The 22536-nt window shown below is 37.3% G+C and overlaps 2 protein-coding genes across 6 annotated transcripts in view; one reads left to right on the top strand and one right to left on the bottom strand.

Annotated features, from left to right (window-relative positions):
• Positions 1-3367: 3367 nt before the first annotated feature.
• On the bottom strand, positions 3368-8319 carry cldn12 (claudin 12). Of its 2 annotated transcripts, none has more exons than XM_038290209.1 (3): positions 8161-8319; positions 5692-5949; positions 3368-5368 (listed from the first exon to the last, which is right to left on the bottom strand). In XM_038290209.1, the coding sequence occupies exons 2-3, from the start codon at positions 5908-5910 to the stop codon at positions 4466-4468; spliced, it is 1122 nt and encodes a 373-aa protein (XP_038146137.1). In that variant the 5' UTR covers positions 5911-5949; positions 8161-8319; the 3' UTR covers positions 3368-4465. The 2 variants fall into 2 exon arrangements, with proteins under 2 accessions (XP_038146137.1, XP_038146139.1); XM_038290211.1 differs by having other exon boundaries at positions 5692-5946; positions 8161-8318.
• A 154-nt stretch (positions 8320-8473) lies between these two features.
• The window catches only part of LOC119786712 (disintegrin and metalloproteinase domain-containing protein 22-like), a 26670-nt gene continuing 12607 nt past the window's right edge, over positions 8474-22536 (top strand). For all 4 annotated transcript variants that reach the window (XM_038290206.1, XM_038290205.1, XM_038290204.1 and 1 more), the window contains exons 1-18: positions 8474-8559; positions 9020-9096; positions 9835-9909; positions 11074-11145; positions 12622-12788; positions 12878-12962; positions 13666-13756; positions 13844-13895; positions 17431-17530; positions 18695-18766; positions 20553-20645; positions 20804-20884; positions 20975-21025; positions 21108-21171; positions 21628-21733; positions 21820-21939; positions 22154-22322; positions 22403-22514. In XM_038290206.1, coding sequence (XP_038146134.1) covers positions 8511-8559; positions 9020-9096; positions 9835-9909; positions 11074-11145; positions 12622-12788; positions 12878-12962; positions 13666-13756; positions 13844-13895; positions 17431-17530; positions 18695-18766; positions 20553-20645; positions 20804-20884; positions 20975-21025; positions 21108-21171; positions 21628-21733; positions 21820-21939; positions 22154-22322; positions 22403-22514 — 1636 coding nt within the window. In that variant the 5' untranslated portion in view covers positions 8474-8510. The remainder of the gene's footprint in view (positions 8560-9019; positions 9097-9834; positions 9910-11073; positions 11146-12621; positions 12789-12877; positions 12963-13665; positions 13757-13843; positions 13896-17430; positions 17531-18694; positions 18767-20552; positions 20646-20803; positions 20885-20974; positions 21026-21107; positions 21172-21627; positions 21734-21819; positions 21940-22153; positions 22323-22402; positions 22515-22536) is intronic.

Genomic DNA, 22536 nt, shown 5'->3' with positions numbered 1-22536 from the left:
TTAGAGTGGCCTTTGACTGTGCTATATAAACATTATTATTTTAAGTTAGTGGTCCATCTTTTTATTTTATTATTTTAAATCTTCAATTTTAAATCAGTTTATTTATATAATGCTACTTATCAACACGTCACCTCAAGGCACTTGACAGAGACAATACTGTCAAGTTGGTTAGGAAAACCAGCTGATTGCATTCAGTCATTGACTTGCAGGACATACTCCTCCTGGATGAGCCTGTGGCGATGACCTTTGCATGCATTTCATTGACTCTTCAGCAATTTCTCACACCGAGCATGGATGCATGCAGTGACAGTGGAGAGGAAAACTCCCTTTTAACAGGAAGAAACCTCCAGCAGAACCAGGCTCAATGCGAGCGGCCATCTGCTGCGGCCGACTGGGGTTCAAGGAGACAGAAGCAGACATACAGAGAGATGCAGAGGTACAATGGGTAGCTGTAAACCAGCGCCAGATGTGGCCCCGTCCAGGAAAGACACAGCCAGGCAGACGAGCTCCAAGCCAATTCTGCTATTCACTGTAAAACAAAAAAAACATGACTATACTGGAAACAGGCCAAGCTTCAATATCTATTAACAGATATGCCAATTGCAGCAGCACAGCTGATATTTCAGTCCAGGATGGATTTACAGCCAAACAAGAACAGACCAAATGAAGCTACTATGGTGAGGAAAAAGCAGAGAGAACATTAAGTTATAAGTGAAACTTGACAAATATTGCTGAGTGGGAGAATAGAGATAGAATGAGGCGGAATGAGGAAAAGTGGTCCCTATGTGATCCAGCAGTCCAAACATATAGCAGCACAAATACAGAAAATAGCTCAGCATATCCTAACAATTTTGTACGAGGTATAAGAAAGGTAGAGCTACAATAGGGCCAAGGTAAAGCCAAGAAGTACTTCTTAAAATATACTTGTGCCTGTATGTTTTCCAATTACTTACAATACTTTGAATCATCATGATGAAAGACACTGCTATTTATATAGCACTGAAATGTGCTGTATAAATAAACTTGCCTTGTTGTGCCACGGGGGGATAAGAACTTCACCCTCTTCCAGTTTTCCCTTAAATTAAGGATAGATGTGTGTTCAGTTTGCTTGATTATTCATTTCGTCAAAATAGATGTACTCACAAAATTCATGCTTGAATACCTTATTTAAAAATGAAAGTATGCCTAGTCTTAGTCTACATAGAAGAGGAATATTTTTTATAATTTTTATTTTGTTTAACCACTTTGTTCAACAATTTACTGGATAAGTGGCTCCTGAGGTCATTTAAAGCTTTAGAGATAATGGATTCGTTTTTTTCTGCATATTCTTCTTTTGAACAGATGCGCATTAGATGCAAGCAAAAATCTCTGATCCATAAATGTTCTTACATATTTGTATCAGTCCTTGATATATTTCACTATAAATCAGTGTTGAATTAAAATAATTTAAAAAGAAAGTTTATTATTAGAATTTTTCCAATACCAATAATGTCTTAGTAAATATCTGTATGTTGATCTGAGAATCTGAGCGGAGGAGACAGCAGGCTTTGGGAATGACTGAAGATGAAGGTGATGATTTGAAAGGAGTTTACTGATGGGGGGCTGGTGGCAGGTTATTGCATTGGGAGGGGGATTTGCATTGGTTGGCAGATGACATACAGTTTACATAAGCACAAGCTGAGGATAATAGTGGAGCTGACAGGAGGAAGAAAAGCAAGACGGGCTCCCCTGTGACCTGGGGCCAAGTTCAAGTAACTCAACCAGTTCCACCTCATTCACAGATCCACTGGCAGCGAGAATGAGAAGCATGTCATTTCTCACAGCTTTTCTATTCATGTATTCATTCATTTTGTATTTGGCCGCCTGTGTGAGGTGTTGTCTCCCGTGGCAACCAAGACCCCGCCCTCCTTGTCTCCCTACGCCAGCATATGAAAGCCATCTGTGCTGACCCCTAATCTCTGCCGTTTACACCCACCATGCTGAGTCTGTGCGTCGTGTTTATCTTTTTGAACTGGGATTACTGGCTCTCATGATGGTCTGAGAAACAAAGAGAAAGACACAGTAAATTAGAGCATCAAATTGAGATGTAAGTGCTTCGATAATGGTGACCAGGGCTGTTGATGTGCTACAAACAACACAAAGGCTTGGTTGTGTCCCTTTCTTTGAATTAAACTGATAATAAATGATCATCATAATCTAGAATGAACACATTAACAGCGGAGGAATTCTGAGTTCTAGTGTCTTCTTAATTCAAATGCTGATTATTAATTAAAAGATGCAAAACTTAGAAGTTTTAATTTTATGATACAATAATTATTTTCCAGCAGTACTGGATGAATGGGAGGGTGGGGGATGGGCTACGTGTCAAGCTGTTTGCAAAGAGAAAATCTCTTCCAAGGCCTTTTTTGTATTAGTCAACATACAATCTTTTGTTTTTGCTGTGCTTTGTTTATTCTGACTTGTACTTTTCTATATATGCATGTGTTTTAAAGATAAAGCCTATTTTACCCAATATGTTTTTTCAAGTTATTTTCTTTTTTACTTCAGAAGATGAATTCCAGATTATTTCTAGATAATTCTTCAACTTAGATCTCCAGAAAAACGAGGTGCTAACGTCTCTGTTAAACACTTTAAAAAACTCTGAAAATGGAATACGAAAGGTGGATTCTTGATTCTCGACGTCGGAGTACACAGAGTGAAGCGAAAAGACTACAACTGTGTAAACAGGCCCCATTTCCGTTTCCGGTGGCAGCGGAATATTGACTATTCCAACAGAACTCAATGGGATTTACAAAATGCTAAATAAAACACTACAGGAACGTTTTTTCTTTACGAAACTTTTTTTGGAACGTCATTGAACAGCGCTGACGACACGGTGAGTAGCATATTTTAAAAAAAGAACGTTTAAGGTTGTTTTAAGGACATTATCGGACATGCTCTATGCTAGCCATTCTAAAGCAGCCAGGGGTTGATTCTAAATGAGCCAAAAAGCAGAGACAGGAGCAATTGTCAAACTTTTGGTGTCGATCATTCGATTTCATCCTGGACACTACAGAAAATGGGCTTAAAGTGTAAAAAACCGAACTTCTCCTTTAAGAACCACAATGGAGCTCATTTTGGACACCTATATGAAATTCAATATAAAAAAAACCAAAATCACGTTTCTTATGTTATGGCTACAGCATATCCAAAAAGTGCAGCTAGAATGAATAATACCAGGGACCTATCTGTGCCAAGTGTGCAATGTTTAATTTTTATTGTGTTGGTAGGTTTAACCTTGGTCCAAATGTTTTAGTTGGTTGGGGAAACAGTTTCTCTATAATTTCTGCCTATGATGGATGATGGATTACATTCAAAAACATCCACACAGGTGTTTTGTAATTTATTTAAAACAAAGAGTTGACAGTGTAAAAAAACAGCACAATTGAATTATGGATCTGAATATAGCAGAATATGATCCAAACAATAAAAAAAGATTGATCAGCACTTAATATGCAAAGCATACAATAGGCAACGAGGTTACATTTGGCTTCCACACTGTTCACCTCATATAGATACTTCAGTTTGACACAAATATTCATTTCCAGAGTTAATGTAAAATTTGCATTTAAAAAGGCAGATTTAGCACAGAGTGTTATTTACTTTACACCACGATTTCAACGTTAAAGGCTACGCATTAAAAAGGACAACTCTAAGAACAATAATCAAATAGTAAACTGGTACAGTCTTCATATTATTAGTGCATTAAGGCAGCTGCCCTTCACATTGACACTGTGACATAAACTTGTTAGAGAAAAAAACAAAACAGAAACGCTAACAGATTAGTGTGCAGAAAACAATATAGAGTTGAAGGTAGCCAGTGTTAATGCTCAATAGTGATAACAGAGTCCTCCACAACAGTTATCTGACCGAGGGAATGTAACAGTAAAGGGAATGCATTAAACTAGTACGGTAGGTTTGTTGGGATTATTTGGTCGACTGCTCCCATTTTATTTAGAAAGAAATGATAAGTATTACACTACTATTATTTCCAGGTCTATTATTGCAACAGACCTGGAAAACTAGTAGTGAAAAACATAGGTGACGAGTATGGCAGGAATTGGCTTCCTTTTTGGTGGGAAACATTTAAATGAAATTACTTTTCATAATGATAAGAAACACATTGTTTAAGGAATCTTCATTTTCATTTATAAATATTGTGTGTATATATATATATATATATATATATATATATATATATATACACACACACACACACAGTCCTTCATTCAGTAGTGTTGTTTGGGGTGGCTCTCGTCTTATATAATCAGCACTACAAACCTTAACTGTTTGGATAGACCTTTTAAACTGTAAGCGGCTAAAGATGGCTTTCATCAATCAGGGTCTATTAGTTTTATCAGCACACTACTTTCTGGTGCCCTATAGGCAGAGGCCTTTAGTGTTTTCTAGTTATCATCCTTCCTGCTCACTCTGGCTCGGTAAGAACAGGAATGTCAATCTCTATGGCTGACATCCGTGAACGGCTGGAGTAACGGTGGCCTGTGTAACTGGATGCATATCTCTGAGATGAGGCGTAGCTCTGGGAAGGTGCATAGCTCTGCGACGGTGTGTAGCTCTGGGAAGGGGCATAGCTCTGCGATGGCGCGTAGCTCTGGGAAGGGGCGTAGCTCTGCGATGGTGCGTAGCTCTGGGAAGGGGCGTAGGTGTAAGCCTGGCTTCCTCCCACCTCAGATCCATACCCATCTGCAGCAGAAACCTGAGACATATACAGCTGACCAGGTGCAGGGGCCATTGCGTTTTGGATGTAGCCCTGCGAAGTCACAAAAGGCTGTGTCTCGATGACTGTAGGGGGAAGCACCTGTGGTGGGAATTGCTGCGGGCCATAACCCGGGGAAGGAGGGAATCCGTTGGCGGTGAGAGGTTGGGTGGAAGTAGAGGAAGACATTGGAGTCAGCGGCAACCAGAAAGGTGAAGGCAGCTTCTTACACATGCAATACCACATGAATGTAAGTAGCGCGGCTAACATGAGTCCTCCAGAGCAGCCTATGGATACATAGACAGCGAACCCATTGGAGAAGATGTTGGCATATTTACGGTTCATCTCCTTGGTATGGAACAGGAACCACACTGAAGGCGCGATGGAGACGGCTCCACTGAGGAACAAGAACATCCCAGCCACTAGATGGCAGCCTGCACTGTTTACTATAAATCTGGTGGTCTTAATGTCCGGCTCAGGCTTGTCTGAGCAGCAGCAGGTTTTAAACATCCCAGACATGGAAAGAAGCAAGGCTAGGGAGCCGAGAAAGAGGCCAGTTGGAAGGCAAAACTGCAGGAGCCGCAGATCCAGCTGGTCGACTTTGGAGTACCACTAGAAGAAAAAGAAGAAGCAATGGTTTCTATTAGGTCTTACTTTAAGGGATCCATATTTTTTGAGTACAGTTACTAGTAAACATTTTAGACCTGTCATTTGTAAATAAAACCTTTTAAAAAAATTTATGGATGCAGATATATTTTTATTTATAGTACAGCATTAACAAAATTGCTTTCACTATCCTCATATATCTTTAATTATATTGTTCTTCACCCATACTAATGGCCTGTTTCAATTAATTTTTGTTTTCTATTTTAGGAGTTTTCAGATCTGAATTCACTGAAATTATAAAAGCAGATAAAAATATCAGAGAGTAATACCTCTGAGTCATAGTGGTAACATCCTGAATACCCATCCTGTTTTACACATTTAGCCCACAGCCCGTCGTACACGGTGACATTCTTGGTGTTGCGATTAAAGGTGATGAGTCTGGTGATGCGCCACTGTGGGATCAGCGCTGCCACAGTGATCCCACCCACTGATACGAAGGCAATGATGAAGGCAAAGGCGTTGGTGGCGTGGATATCCCGGCACGTCATGGCTGTTGTTTTTTTCGATGGTTGGAACCGGGGCTCCTACTTCAGGATAAGCACAATAAGGCAGCAACAGAACCAGTTATTCCAATATGAAACAGACCTACTGCTTTAAAACACCCATTAAAAAAAATATATTTTATAGCTTTACTGACTGACCCTGTTACTGATGGAGTATGTGTGGCACATGCTGACCTAGCTGCAGGCCACCCCTATAACACATCTATTCACCAGCATGTAGTTGACCCAATATCTCCAGTCCCTGAGTGACAATGCTCTCATTTAATTAGCAAACAAAGTGGGAATGACTGTATGAGACTGCATCACATAGGCTCTACAGCTAAACAAAAAGCAATAGAAAAAAAGCTTGAAGTCTATGTGCTGACAGAACCTTGCTTTATACTTTAACTAACTTTGTTGATTCAAACAAAAAGGTACTGAGAGATTATCAGGGATACAAATTATACAGTATAGTTGGCATACAGTTAACACAGAGATCAACTTCTCAAATACTAGTAAATATCTTTAAAGCATATGAAAAGTTCTTCTCACAGAAGTCAAAGAGTGCTGCCTCAGCCTAATTTCTAGCTTTTAATAATATATTCAGCTTCACAACTAAAGTAGGGAAAGATTTGACAAACTGTGTCAGCTCCAGAAACCTTCCATTATATCTTTATAAGACTATTATCTGTCTCCTTTGTATATTTCTCTCTTGATTGATGTTGCTTTTCTTTGTTTTCTTTCAGCTATTACTTGAAAATAATTATTTTTTGCACCTCAAGCACCCAAACGTAGATGTGTTGACTGTGGAAAATCAACAGAATAAAAAAGTTTAAATGATCTCTAATGTGTTAGCTATTCATGCAAATACATTCTAAATATTACTTTTCATATCTATGACACCAGAGCAGATAGTTTCTACACCCGTCACATAATACTTAATCCAACATTAATGTAGAATCTTTGGTTTAACGAAAGGATCTGATCTAGAAATTCAGCATTGCTTTTTGAATATTTTTGTACACACCATCAAACTTTGTTGTTCTTTTTTTAAATATATTTTCTGAATGTTACTTTTCCCATAATTTACTATTTTAGTGACCTGTTTTACTTATGTATTAAATTGCATTTCGTATTTGCTAGATTTTTTAACACTATGCTTCTCTTTTTCTCTTGAAATATGTTTCTCTGCCCTTGAACCATGTTATATTTAACACTTTGCACAATCTGTTTTTGAAATGTAATCTTTTTATAATTTTATAATTACCTTTTTATAATTATTGCTACTCCACTTTTTGTATTCGTCAGGGTTTTTTGTTTGTTTTATTTACCCTGGAAGACTTCTAAGCCACTCAGACCTCTCAGGTTTTCTGTTAATACATTAAAATTAAAACTCTAGATTATTCCCCATGTTTTTATTTTACTTTTAACTGATATTTATTTTTATGCCTATATCAATTTGATAATGATACAGTGAAGATTTCTCTCTGAAAGATTAATCTCTTCATGATGACCCTCACTTTTGACACAGCCATCAGAAAGAGCTGCAGGGAGCTAAGATTAGTTATTTACTTACTGACTACCGTATTCTATATTTTATCTCTTATCTGTCACAGAGTTTAATGTTTCTCTTTGTTTAGGGTCTATACGCCACATGTAGCCAGACAAATATAATTTAGTATTTACATAAAAACATTTTCAATCTTTTACAGTTATATTAGTTAACTGTTTCACTTCTTTAAACAGGATTGTGTTGCATTTCAGTGTATAAAATGTGGACTATAAATACTTACCTAATTTATTTGTTGTTTGGGCAACACCAAGTTTGGAGCATCAATTATTACCTGACATATTTATAGTAGTAACAGTAAAACTATAAGAAAAAAAAGTATGTTTTTTTTTTTTTTTTTTTTAAAGTTTATGTTTCTATTAAGAACAATATCTTTTGAACCAGAAAAAATAAAAATTAAACTATTATTACAGGCTTGCCAAGGAACCGAACAGGCTCGACCTATTTTCGAGTTTCCACCTCTAACAAGCGTTTAAACCCCTTATTAATATATTTAAAATGTCCAAAGCATGATATTTAACCTGTACAAAAATTATCAGAGCGGTAATTATTCTGTTTGACACAATCTGTGGATGCTAATTAGCCAGCTAGCCAACAGCTAACAAAGTTAGCATTACAGTAGCGACCTGTAACATCTCCCTTATTTAAATTAAACAAATCTACCATTTCAATATAGGATGAAATACCTTATATTTCCAGATATCTGCCGTAGATCAAAGTGAATGAAGTGACATTTGTGAATTATCCCTTTTACATACTTGAAGACAAACTTAGCTAAAGCTAAAGCCGTCCGTAAACACAGCTAACAGGGTGTCGCATCTGAACGTCTCTGGGTGTTTCTGCCCTCAGCGCTGACTCACAGGAGAGTAACATCTTCCTGAAGTTTCAGGTCTTCAATAGAATACACATTCAAAACCAAGTTAATATACAGCGTTTGTTTTGTATTTAAAAGTAATGGATGTGATCTTTATATTTTTAGTAAACTGATTGTTTTTCTCATCCCTCATTTTTTTTTTAGGGAGAACTTGACATTCACATGATATACAAATCTGCTGGAGAAGAGGAACTGAGTGAAATCTTTGGTGGTGAGTGGATGACTAAGGAGCTTAATGGCAAATGTCTACCGGTAACTATGGAAGTAAAATTATGTGTTGTTTCTTTTGAATTAATTCTTTAAAGCACGCTTTTCACTCGGGTATGTTTCAATTGGGAATGCTGCGGTTTTCCTGGGAAGAACCCAAAGATTAAGATTTTTTAAAATTTTTATTATTATTATTTGAGATTTGGATTGGTTTCTTGGGATTTATTTCAACATAATTTTTTTGGTTAAAAAAATCATATATATATATAGTTATGAGACTTATTGCTTTTTTGTTGCATGACAGAGAATTTAATTTAAATGAGATGAAAAAAATGCATGAATCAATAAGCAAAAATCACAACTTATTGTGGTCATTGAGCCCCCCATCCTTTCCTGGTTACAGCCTCGAAGTTGAACACAGTGAATGTGTTGGACTGTTTCTAAATCCTCTTTTTCTTTACCAGGAGATTTACCGGAGCCACCTTTACCCAGTCCTCCTTTTCCTGGGTCAAAAGTCGTGCATTGGAGAAAAAAGAGACAGGTAAACTTTTAAAGCTATTTGTTGCCAAAAATCTAATGATTTTTTCCCCCCCAGAGTTGTCATTGTCATCACACCGTTACAAGTACAGATATACGAAATGAACTCTATGCATTTAACCCATCCCGCTGGGGAGCAGTGGGCTGCCATTGTGTGGCGCCCGGGAAACAGTGTGGGGGTTGGGTCGTTGCTCAGGGACCCAGAGTGGCAGTATGTGGGAGTGGGGCTTGAACTCAAGCACAATGCCCTAACCACTAGGCCTCCACTCCCCAAAACAGGGATTAGAGTGAAGGGTCTTGTCTAAGGACCCACACTGGCAGCTCATTCCCCCCAGCTAAGATATGAACCCAGGCTTGCTGTTTGCAGGACAGGTGACTTACCACTACAAGACCTTTTAGACCTCTTCGCCCTTTTGTCCAAAAACCTCTTTCTTTAATCCTCCCCCCTTTCTTGTCTCATACAGAATTTGTCACATAAGTAGAGACTTGTCTTTTGAACACAGATTTTTAGACACCTGCAGGTTTTTGTATCTTAGCCCCTGAAGTTCCTTTTGTTCTAAGAACAAGCTGGTTTTGTTTGACTTTTGCAGATTCCTACTTATGGGTTTGTTTTTCCTTGTGTTGATGGAAACACAAGTGAATAACTGGGTTTATGTGCTATTCCTAGATTTTTAATTAAAATGCAATTGCTCATTGGAAGAAAATTGTCTGGAAAAATTATAAATCTTTTGTCTACTTTCAGGCTCAACGTTTTTCGCGCAGTGTAGAGGATGAAACCAAATACATAGAGCTTATGGTGATCAATGACCATGTAATGGTAAGTTGTCATTTTAAATCTTTTTGTTTCCATATTTTCTTAAGGGATGTTGATGTCTTTACACTTTGGGGCTTTTAATTTTGATTTTCAAAGTTATTTTTGGAGTAGGCTCTGAGAACTACCTCAAACCATTGCATTGTTGAATAGTCTGAGGTAAGAATTGAAACATCGTAGATAAAAAGGTTTAGGTTGTTCATGTATGCAGAGGTGTTTTCTCTCAGACCTGGACCTGCTCCAGTTATATCATAAATAAGGCCTGTTAGATGTAATGTAATGCAGTGAAAAACTGCCAAACTGAAATATTTCTACACCTGAGCCCACATTCTGAAGATGCCTTGATTTATACCAAACCAATGTCAGGGATTTTGGTTATACTAAAACTGCCCCCTTAAGATGTAATGTTTGAGATATTCAGGGACACCCCTTTAAATATTTAATCGTACCTCAAATGAACAGCTGAAACTTAGACAGAAATGAGGGTTTAACTGGAAGAATGATCCTTAATCCAAACAAAACTGGGTTGGGCAGATTAATGTTCACTTTTCCAGTACCAGCTCAACCGGGTCACTCTTAGAAATGTATGGACTATTAAAGTCATTTGTCATTATCTATCCAGATATCCTAATTTACACTGCTTTTGTGAAAGATGTTTAACTTTTTTATTATATAATTCATTCACTACAAAAAAGGGGTTTCTAAAATGAAATGAAAATAATTATCCCATGGAAAAGCTGCAAACCTGGTGAAATTATTTGTTCATGCAGCAAGATAATTTTCCTTAACAAGATTTCTTGATTTAAAATGTTTAAATCTAGAAATAAGCATTAGAAATTATGTCTTAAAACAAGATAATTTATCTAAAATTTCTAAAAATAAGTTTTTTTAATATCTGGCTAGGAACCAAATAATTAGCAGTGTTGAGTGTTAAAAAGTTTGTGGGAATTTAGAAAACCATAAAAGCCAACTAAAAAGGCTTTATTTTTTTAAATGCTTATCTTTATTGTACGTAATCCTTTATTGTTGCCTGTCAAACAAAAGGAAACGTTAAATATTTACTAATGTGGTTTTACATTTACACTTTATATTCCATTGATTTTAGGACATTAATCCCTCTTTTATGTGTCTCCCCCTCGCTCCCCTCTGTCTGTCTTTCTTCTCCTTCAGTATAAGAGGCATCGTCTTTCCGTTGGGCAAACGAACCACAACGCTAAGACAGTGGTCAATTTAGCTGACATGGTAGGAACTGGATCGATCTTCTTCTTGGAAAGCTTGCCACAATCTCCCCCAGCTGGTCAGGCACCCATTGCACTGATTTATCAATTAACCAGCCTTGCTCCAGCCATTTCTACTTTCTCCCTAATATGGGGATTTAAGCAGCCATTAACTCGACCAACGATGAGTTGTCAGATTTCTGTGGCTGGAGGCTGCAGCATTCCAATGGTTCTGATGCTGAATCTGTTCTGCAGCCTTGATACTCTTGCTGTGTTACTGAAATCTGACCGGCTGCAGGATTACATCTGTAAACTGAGAGGCTGTGACAAAGGTCACACTTTCTGTCGTGCCCTTGGAGATGTTTGTATGAACCATCTGAGTTCACAAAGGACATATTGATTTAGACCCAGAATGCTACACTATCCAGATAGTGTAGGCAATGGAATATACCATGCTCACATTTATCAGTGAAAGGGTTAAAAAAAATCCAACTTCTACATTTATTTTTTTTGTAGTGCTGTATTTACCAGTAGTCCTGCACTTAGTTTGCTATAACAATCCTAGCATGGATCCTGGACCTTATCCTCTTCTTACCTAACCTAGTCGATTTTCTATAGGGCCTCCATCTGGATGATAATATAACCATGGAAGAATATTAATTTAATTTCTGTTATGGTATTTCCTCTGTTTTCTGAATCATTATCTTACTTAAGACTTAAGACATCTAATTTTCAGTTCTATTAAAAAGTCCAAGATAACCGGTCAGATCTAACATGTAACAGAAGAAGAAGTAACAAGGAAAAAGATTAGACATCAACCAGAATATTTCATCCAATTAAAAACCTCTTAATGTCTTATCTTTTACTCAACATCCTTTGTAAATGGCAACCTAAATGTCACTATAAACCTATGTTGACAATATGCAGCACAGGTCTTCTGACCTATATTTGTTTTTATATTATAGATAGAACCAGTGTTTACATTTGGAGAGCGGCACAGCCTAGGTGCAAAATCTGTGCTGAAGATTGTCTATGTGTTCCTATTATCTGCTTGTATTCTAATTCTTCTAAATTAATGAACTGGTTTGACAGAATGGTGAAGATCAGTGTGAAAAATACTTCCTATATCAGATTCTTCATTCTCCTTTTAATGTAATCTTTTTGGTCTTCTTCACTGTTTGCGTTAATAAAACAAAACTCAGCGGAGACTTCAAAGGCACAAGCATAAATATTTGCCTTCGCCTGTGTTGTCCTTCAGACTGTTACCTTTGTTGACTGTCTGGTCTCCTGTGATGTGCGGCTGTCTGGTGTCAGGATCACAGCAGCGCTTTGACTTCTGTCATAATAAGCAGCTGGAGACCTTCCTGATTATGAAACGCGTCTGTCAGCTGTCACGCTGATCTGGCCTCATCATTCTTCCTCGCTCAGCGACTTTGAAGATGAAGCTTTTTTGACTTCCAGAGCCTTTGACCATTAACGCTCTCTATCCTGCCGTGGTCAGATTTTCCGGAAACAGCTCAACACCCGGATTGTTCTCGTCGCTATGGAAACCTGGTCGGTGGACAACAAGTTCAACATCGATGACGATCCCATGGTGACGCTCAAGGAGTTCATGAAGTACAGGAAGGACTTCATCAAGGAGAAATGTGACTCTGTTCAGCTCTTTTTGTGAGTCTTTCTGACATGAAAGAGGATTTTGTTTTTTGTTGTTTTATGTGAACAGTTTTAGTTTGTGAAACACAAATTTTTACTTGCAGAGGGAATCAGTTTCGCAGCAGCTCGGGGTCAGCCTCCTATATGGGAGGAGTTTGTTCTCTCACCAAAGGAGGGGGAGTCAATGAGGTGAGATGAACCACTTATTCATATCTTGTTAGATTTCAACCAAAAATTTCTATATTTCATAAGAATTTTCTATGACAAAGGAACTCTAAAGTGGTCCACAACTGCAAAGATAAAATAAAATAGATGTGAAGCAGATGTGGAAAAACCATAAAATTGCTCCCTCAGTTTTAAATCTTTTTCAGCCTCTGGCAGGAATCTTCCACAACTGTGTTGCAATCAGCACCATCTGCCCTTTCTTAATTCTGAACCCTTTCCCTGCCAAAGAAAAGCATCCCCACAGCATTATGTTGCCACCACCATGTCCTACCATATGAATGGATTTGTCAGTTTGACATAAAAGGCCAGTTTTAATCCACACAGCCTTTTGCATGTAGGCAAAAAGGTTAACGACCATTTATGCACTTTTCCCAATCGAGGTGATTATTGGTGTTCACCAGAGAGGAAAGCCCCATTTCAAATTAAAGCATATTTTTTCTTGGTCTATCATACAAAATCACATTGAAATACAATTTAGCTTCCTGTTGTACTGTGATAAAATTAGACAAGTGTAGCTTTATAACTGAGGCTTTAGTGATATACATGAGTTTTCTGATGGCTGATCAGAGTGTTTGATTCTGATCAGACATGCAGTGGAATATAGTTCATAGTTATATTCTTTTTTCTTAGCACTTATGCTGTTTTGTTTTCGCTCTGTTTGCATCAGTACGGTAAACATGGTGAGATGGCTGTCACCTTGGCTCAGTCTTTGGGTCAGAACATCGGCATTTTTTCTGACAAGAAGAGGATCCTTAACGGTATGTGCAGGAAACTTTCTTCGTTTTTTTCTCAATTTCTTTAAACCTGAACTCAAAGCCTCATTTCTGTTTTTTTGTCTATATAAGGTGAATGTAAGTGCCCTGATAAATGGACAGGATGTATCATGGGTGACGTTGGGTAAGTTAGAGTAAATGTTTCTAAACTTGTGATATTTACCAATTAATCACAGATAACTGCAGACTTTAAAGGCATTTCTGGTTTTTATGTCTTTTTTGTGTTTCATGTTTTTGAATTAAGTATTTTCTAAGTGAATGTAAATATGGAATATTTATATAGAAGAAAATAGTATTAAATCTGTTGTAGTCCTTTAATAGACCACTAGATGTCAGTCCAGATGTGTTTATGCCCAGTTCCTATCAGATAAGTCATTGCTAGAATAAGACCAATGTAAATAACAATTTATTTTGATTAGTCAGTTTTCATGCCTAAATCCAGATGTTGTATTGAGGTGTGTTTTTATGCTGCAAGCGCTTTGAACGGGATGTGAGAGTCTGTGAATATATTTTTTGTTTGTGAGTTTTAATACCCCTTATTTAAATACATTTTGCATTTCCCCTCTGTCCTCAAAGGCACAGCAGGTGAGCAGAAGCTCGCTCGATTTTGCTTTGGCTTTTATTTTATTTTTTATTTTGGTGTGAGGGGGCAAAGCGGCTGCCTCCAAGAGAGGTTTTCAATCAGCACAACCATTGCCAACATTCAGCAGCACCACCGTTACCACGGCACCAGCTTCTGTTTTTATTTAGACCAGTGGTGTCCAAACTTTTCTTCCAAAATTGTGAAGATGAACACGTTTACATTTTACTATAAAAAATGGATTTTCAATTGATCTTCTTATTTGAACTTGCTCAATAATAAACTAAAAACACATTTCAATTATTTATTTGCTTTTTGCTAATGTTTTGTTTTTATTCTGTTAGTCTAGAAAATGTGTTTTATGTGTTCATTTGGAAATACTTACTGTGTTTAATCAAATGCATCTTTTGTGCTCACAAGAAATCATTAGAATAAAATAAATACAAAGTGCGTGGTAAACAAAAGATTGATTTTTTTTGTTGTATGTAACTTTTTCAATTTTAAACTGTCTACCTTTAATTCCTAACGGGCCATGTTTGTATCATCTTTAAATTGTGGTTGCGGGACGCTCAGATACCTTCCAAGCAGTAGCGGTTTTGGCACTATGTAAGCTACTCATTCTGCCAGCCCATAAATTAATAAAAAGTAAGGAATTAATCTGTTATTATACAACAGAGCAGCTATGTTTTTATTGTATCTGTAGCCAGTGTTCCTTCTTTCTAAAGTCACCTGTAGCAGATGCCCATAAACTAATCCAAAACCGCCTCTGCTTCCAAGGACCACAAATGGCTCCCGGGCCGCACTTTGGACACCTCTGATTAAGACAATATGAACAAATACGGCTCATTGATCTGCTGTATTTTTCATAATCACTCAGCAGAATTCCACATTTAGATGATTTCTATTCTTTAGTTTTCAGTCGATGTCACTGGCTGATCAACAAGGAAAACTTTGTTTCCGTTTCTTCTCATTTAAAGGTTTCCGTCTTCTCCTGGGACAAGTTCCAACTTGTCATCACTTATGTTTGTCTACATCTAACCGATTGATACAGTCTGCAATGTCATTTTCATTCTTTGTTGATATTTAGATATTTATCTAGCTGGTTTTAGTGTAACAGTAACTGACTTCCTTAAGATACAGTCTCTAGATCCGGTTTTATCTCTCTATTGAAAATCCCATGGCAGGAGACAGGTGCTACTTTCAGCCTGTCACCTGTGAATGGACTGAGACACAATTTTAATTTTTAAAGTCAAGTCAATGGTATTTCAGACATTTGTATTCAATGAATCGCCTGTTTTTATCTTGTAGTTCCTGCATGCCTGATCTAGTTAACCTGAATAACAGTTTTCATGCTGTTTCCACAGGGCGTTGCTGCTGTGTGCATGAGCACGAGTGTCTAGCTGAATAAATACTGTGTTTTTACAGGGAATGGGACAGATTTGATCTGTGTTTTCTTTTAGTTGATATTTAATTATTGCAGATCTGTCAGTATTACCCACACCTTAAGTCAACCTGGTAAAGAGTGAGTAAAGAGTGAGTTTCTTAGAATTATTGTAGGGTTGTTGTATTGACTTTATATTTTAGCTGTTGTAAGTTTCTACTTCCTGTCCATTTTAATAAAAAATAAAATCAAACAAAATATCTACAAAATGCTAAAAATGTATTTATACCTGTTAAACTTTTTAAACTTGTTGTCAGAGCTTTACAGCTGGATTAGATGATCTAGGTCTGGTCTGAGGTGATGGGAAGATGCATAGAGCTTAAAGTAGGGCAATGCTGGAAGAAAGCAGGTTAAAGGCTTCAACAGACAATAGCATACGTACATACAGTTAGAGCTACGTTGGAACATGTTTTTTTAAGGCAGATAGTGAATGGCCCCCTCAAAGTACAGGCTGAAATCACAACATGAAATGTTTGTAAAATGTAAAAACTGATGTTCAAAGATGCTCTTTATTCAGTGTTTATTAGACTTAGACAACTTTATTATTTGTATACAAAACAGAATTTTTTTTATACAGATTTCAGACAGTGAATGAGCAGCAGTTTAGCAGGGAAAAGGAACATTTCTATTTCATAAAGTGCAGCAGCATATAATCTGTAAAACTCCCTGCATAATTATAGTAAAGCTATTTATATGCATAAATCAAGCGGAACACTATGGCGATAGCCGTACTGCTCCACTTATGAAAGTAAAATCTGTTTGGGTCTTTTTGGCATCAAGACAATTATTCTTATTTCGACATCGCCAGACAGGACACTGTAAATAAACAAATAAAAGAAAAATAAATAAATAAAGTGCAGCAGTGATTTGATATAAACAGTGCGAGAGAAAAAACATGGTGCAAAAGGTATGGATGTGGAAGTTCAGAGCAGTGCAAAAACAAATATATCTGCTGAAAAATTGCTGTAGAAAAACATTTGAGTTTAGTACTATTTGGTATGATGTTATCAGTGGGATGCAGAGTCTGGATTTGTGACTCGATTTAGAGTTTTTTTAACAGTTCAGCAGTCTGATAGCAGTGGGGAAAAAGCTGATACAGAACTTGCTGGGACTGCATGGGATACTGCGAAGCCTCTTGACAGAGAAAAGAGGGAAGCAGGGAGAACAGTCCATGGTGGGAGTGTGAGGGGTCACTGATGATGTACGGGCTCTGGTCGTTTCAGCTATAGGTGCAGATTTTATCCCCTCCCAATATTTTTTTTAGTTATTTTATTAATATTAAAATTACTTTAATGCTCTGAACAAATCACCGTGCCTAGAAGAAGAAAAAACCAGAAACAATCCCCAAGCTTGCAAATAATGAAACAATCTGTAAAGGGTAAAGGTAGTACAAAAATACTTAATCCTAAGCAAGGTAAATGAAAAGCTCTCTAATTTACCTCACCCTGAATCTGCTCATTTTCATTTCTGCAGCAGAACTGGGATCATACTTAATAAAATTTCCTATTCAGTTTCAGGATTTCGTTGGCTTGTGTTTCTATAGATGAAATCCTGTCAATGGATGCTTCTAGGCTTCTGTCCTTGATTTTATAAGATGTGGTTTTTGTTTCCTCATTTTTGTTTGGTTTTTTTTTCCAGGTACTATTTACCCCAGAGGTTTACTGATTGCAACGTGGAGGAGTACCATAACTTTCTGAACAGTGGGGGAGGAGCCTGCCTCTTTAACAAACCTATGAAGGTAAAGGACACGCACACATAAACTGTAAATCTATACACAATCACATTTTGAACATCACTCCAATAGTTTGTAGAAATATAAACAGCAGAATTGCAAAGCAATGAATTAGATGATCCTAAAATGCTTTATTCAGCACCAGAATCTGAGAGAGAGACTTTAAAAAACAATGTGGATGAATTAATTCAATTCCCTTACGCATAAATTTAATGGCTTTTAAGGATTTCTATCCCAATAGAAAACAAAACATCAAAGATACCACTTTTGTAAAGATCAAAGCTTTTGATTCAAAGTTTTCCTTAGATAGAAAACTTTGAATCAATTTGACTGTATGATCTGGTGAACTGTAGAGTGCATTGGGATGACGTGTTGTGAATTGGCGCTATATAAATAAACTGAATTAAATTGAATTGAAGCCACCGCAAATCAGGTATTTAAGTGAACCGTTTCCCGAATCTTATATGAGCTCAGTCTATTACAAATGGACCGAGGCTGCATGTGTTACAGAAAGAGCAACAACGCGTCATTGTTTTTGTCACTATACCAGCAGGATAGGACCCTCTGAAGTCTGGGCTTGTTTTTTAACTGGTCTTTCTGCAGTATTGACAAATGAGCCTCTGAGCTGTTTGTAGGTGTTGGCTAAAGGAGAGGTTATGCGATACAGTTTTCCAAATGTGTCTCCACCCATCCTTTACATCCATCAGCCTTCCTCCACTTTCTCAATATTGACAAACTCGTATATGTGATCTACACATGCACAGTGCATGATGTACATTCCCTGTAATTGGCTGAAACAAACAATGGAGTTATCTAATTGGTTGCAAATCATAGCTTTGTTAAAAAAAATGCATTTGTGCATTGTGTCACAAAAATCTATACACAAATGCAGTAAAGTTCAAAGAAAAGTAGTAATTTGTAATTCTGGATATGATTGTGTATTCATCACAAATAATTTAGTTGATCTTGTCTTGTGAATGTGTCAATATGTGTCACTATGTTGACGTGTGGATCACATATGTGAGTTTGTAAGTGTTAAGGCTCTTGTAGCTCCATAAATACAAGGTTTCGGTTATTTTATTTTAACGCTGCATTCAGTTTTAATCTACATCTTGTGGAGTTTTCTGCTTGAACGAATACAAACTTTTCTTCTTTCCGTCTTCCACTTAGCTGCTTGACCCCCCAGAATGCGGTAACGGCTTTGTGGAGCCAGGAGAAGAGTGTGACTGTGGTACCCCAGAGGTAAGTGCTACACCTGGGTGTGTTTGTTTAGTATTTTCCACAAGTATTTTCATTCTTTCTATTACCGAGTCAAACTGTGATCCCGATGGCTCCTTAGGGAGCCTTTTGAGACAGCTTTGATTTTCAGCAGGACAAACTTTTACTAGATCTCAAAATTAAAAGTTTTTTTTAAATATTTAAACAGATCAACAATCTATTATTTAAGTGTAAAGATATTTAAGTCACCTTTAAACATCTGTTAACATTCTAAACTGTAATGAAATAAAATCAGCAAAAATCAGAAATACACTACCTCAGTTACATAGTAAAGGAAATCTAACCTGAGACTTGGTCCAAGACTTTCACTCTAAATTACCGTAACAAAACATGGTGCTGTTGTTTTGACCTTGGGCTTATGGGAATATTTGACCATGCTGTCAAATAATAATTTTCTAGGTCAGACACTGATGTTGGTTGAAGTTGTGTGCCTCTCCGACTCTTTGCGGCCTCTCCCCGCTAAAGCTCGTCTGTACTAAACTCGCTCTCTGGTCTCACTTTGCGTCCTGGTAGGGAGTCATATCCATCCGGAAGGAGTCGTATCTAACTGTTCCCGTGTATTTGGGAGGTAGAAACTGTATTTGTCTGATAAAGAATTTCTATAAAGGTTCTATATTGTGTGTTTGTTTTTTTCAAGTTCCAAAATGAGCAATAGGCATATAAATGATGACATATTGCCTTTGGTACTATAGAGGATCCTTTTGTTATGAAATATTAGTTATTTCCTGGAGCTTATTTTTCCAACCCAGACCAATCAGCTGTTAAATCTGTTGAGACTGGCCAACAGGAGCACATGTGAAAAAACACATGGAGAGAACAATCCTGAACTTAGTGCAAAGACTTGGGTTTTGAGAGAAAAATAAGTTTTTAGTGAGAAATCTCTTTATGAGAGAAAATGTTTTAAATATGATTGCAAAAGAAAAACAATATTTGAGAGTAAAAATCTATTTTTGACAAAATATTTTTTTAACTCTTTTGGAATATTTTCTCTCAAAACATTTTCTTCAGTCTCAAATAGAAACAGTTTTTGCTGTCAGTGTGAACATTAACTTTCTATTATTTTTATTTTGCTATCAAATTTATTTTCCTTTCAGATCAGTTTTTGTTCTTGAATTTGATAAAAAAAAACACAAAAATAACTCTATTACCTGCTTTTGATTATAGTTTAAGATAGCATAGATGGTTTGCTTATTTCTTTAAGCAAACCATCATACATGGCTGGATTCCATGCAAACATTTCTAAAAATACTGAGATCTTCCTCTAAAATGATGGATTGAAGTGTTTAAATTACCCAAAAAAATTTTGTTAAAGAAAAATGGCTGTCAGCATTTCGATATAGGTGACAGGATGCCTCTCTTAAGCTTGTGAAATATCATTCTTTCCAAAACATTTATGCTCAATTCTTACTCTAATTATAAAAAATGAGTAGTTGGGAACAATGGTAATTGAACCTTAAAGGGGTGAGACACAAAAAAACGACAACAACAGTCTGAAGTTATTATTATTATTATTATTATTTTTATTAAAGAAAAAAAGACAATAAAATGTTATCAAGGACTCCAGCCTTTTATGATGGTTTTCATAAAGGAAGAGAGAAATCACAAACCCCCATAATATCTAAAACCATTATTAAAAGCGGGTAACTTGACTGGATAAAAATCAGTCAGATCTATGTTTAAACTAGAACTATTACAAAATAACTTATTGTAAATTAGATGTTATTTAAACAGTTAATGTTTGTGTTTTAAGGAATGTGCCAACGAGGGGGGGAATTGCTGCAAGAACTGCACTCTGACCAAAGGCTCCGATTGTAGCAATGGACTATGCTGCAGAAACTGCCAGGTAAAGAACAAGAAATGCTACACTTCCTCAGGGCCCGAGGAGAGCATGCCCTATATCATTATTTAATTCATAGGAGAAAAACATGCAGTAATGTGCTGCCCAAATACATGATGCTTATTATTTACAGTCTGGTTAATTTGCATAATTTTCTTCTACAGTTGGAAGTCATGGGAGTTTTGTGCCGAGACGCAGTGAACGACTGTGACATACCAGAGAAATGCACTGGCAACTCCAGCCAGGTGAGCATGAGTCTCCCACAGGCTGTTTGTTTGGTGATCAACCTGTACAATAACCATGATATGTCAAACTACCTTTCTTGTTTGTTTCAGTGTCCACCAAATGTGCATAAGATGGATGGATACACATGTGAAAAAGATCAGGTAAGACATTGGATTTAGATTAGATTTGCCTGTAATTGTTTTTTACTTGAGTCTTTGCAGCTTTTCCTCTGTCTTTCTGCAGGGTCGCTGCTTCAATGGAAAATGTAAAACCAAAGACAGACAGTGCAAGTACATTTGGGGAGAAAGTAAGTGTGAAATGGTCTCAGGTCTCATAAGATAACCGGGCAGTAAAACATTCGCCTTGCTATTTTCCAGACAGACTTTTGTAATACGTTTTAGTTAAAAAACCCACACAAAGTCGTGCAAAACTGTTTTGATGCTTTTTTGATTTTATTCAGTGCTATTTACCCAAATTTCCCCAAAAGAAATTAAAAAAGCCACTTTATTGCTAGTTTAACTGTGTTTAGTGAAATATCAGCATAAATGGAGTTATTCTGTGAAAGTCTCATGAAGACACAAACTACTTTGTGTTTTGTAATATCCCTGCAAATTACACTTAACTTGATACATGCAACTAGAAAGTCAACTGCTGGTAAAAGTCTTAGCAGGGTTAATATTTTTCTGGGCCAGTGTACCGAAGAAACCTGACGGGATTTGAATTAGACGAGTTTTACCCTTTGTCTGCTTGTTGTTTCCACCAGAGGCAACAGCAGCCGACAAGTTCTGCTACGAAAAGCTCAACATTGAGGGGACAGAAAAAGGAAACTGTGGGAAGGAAAAGGACACCTGGGTCCAGTGTAACAAACGGTAACAGATCCTTTCTCTGCTTTAAACATCTGCTCTGAGAGTTTTCTCTCCTGCTGATCTGGGGTCTTTGTCCTCCTGTGTTTCAGAGATGTTCACTGTGGGTACCTGCTGTGCTCTAACATCTCACCATCCCCACGCCTGGGAGAGCTGCAGGGAGGACTCACCTCTTTCTCTGTTGCTCAACATGGTTCCCCCCTGGACTGCAGGTATGCAACCAAGAACACAGCTTAGAGATTACAGCTGCTAATTTGCTCTGTGGCAAAGAATTTTAATCTCTGTAACAATGCACAATATTCCTACCAAGTTATAAGTGCAAGTTATGATCTAAACTGGAGAGCAGCAGCATGTGTATGATATGCTGCTGCGTATGGTATAATACATTCCAATCCATTTCTTTCCTCTTTGCTGTCCTCTATTCAGTGGGGGGCATGTGCTGATTGACGGAGACACAGACCTAGGGTACGTAGAAGATGGGACAGCCTGTGGGACGGACAGCATCTGTTTGGATCACAAGTGTCTATCGGTTGAACAGTTCAACTTCAGCACCTGCCCAGGGACCACTGATAATACCATCTGCTCTGGACACGGAGTATGCAACTTTTCCCCTGCACAAACATGCAGCCATTTATTGACCACCACATGCTGCTTCAATGATCCTTCTCTCTGTAGGTTTGCAGTAATGAGCTGAAGTGTGTGTGTGACCTGGGCTGGACAGGAGACGACTGTTACTCCAGGTCCCTCCTCAGTCATCTTGTGGACGGACTAGCAGCTCCTAGTCCAGGTAAAGCCTTTGAGTAAAAAAA

This window comes from Cyprinodon tularosa, unplaced genomic scaffold (genome assembly GCF_016077235.1).
Source record: "Cyprinodon tularosa strain WSP-4 unplaced genomic scaffold, ASM1607723v1 ctg277, whole genome shotgun sequence".
Lineage (NCBI taxonomy): Eukaryota > Metazoa > Chordata > Actinopteri > Cyprinodontiformes > Cyprinodontidae > Cyprinodon > Cyprinodon tularosa.
Note: the sequence above shows the minus strand (reverse complement) of the source record. Positions and strands in the feature narration are given on the sequence as shown.

Coding starts and splice junctions, on each gene's coding strand:
- cldn12 (XM_038290209.1), bottom strand. CDS start 5,910: ATGACGTGCCGGGATATCCACGCCACCAACGCCTTTGCCTTCATCATT. Junction 5,369..5,691: donor GTTACCACTATGACTCAGAG/GTATTACTCTCT, acceptor TTTTTCTTCTAG/TGGTACTCCAAAGTCGACCA.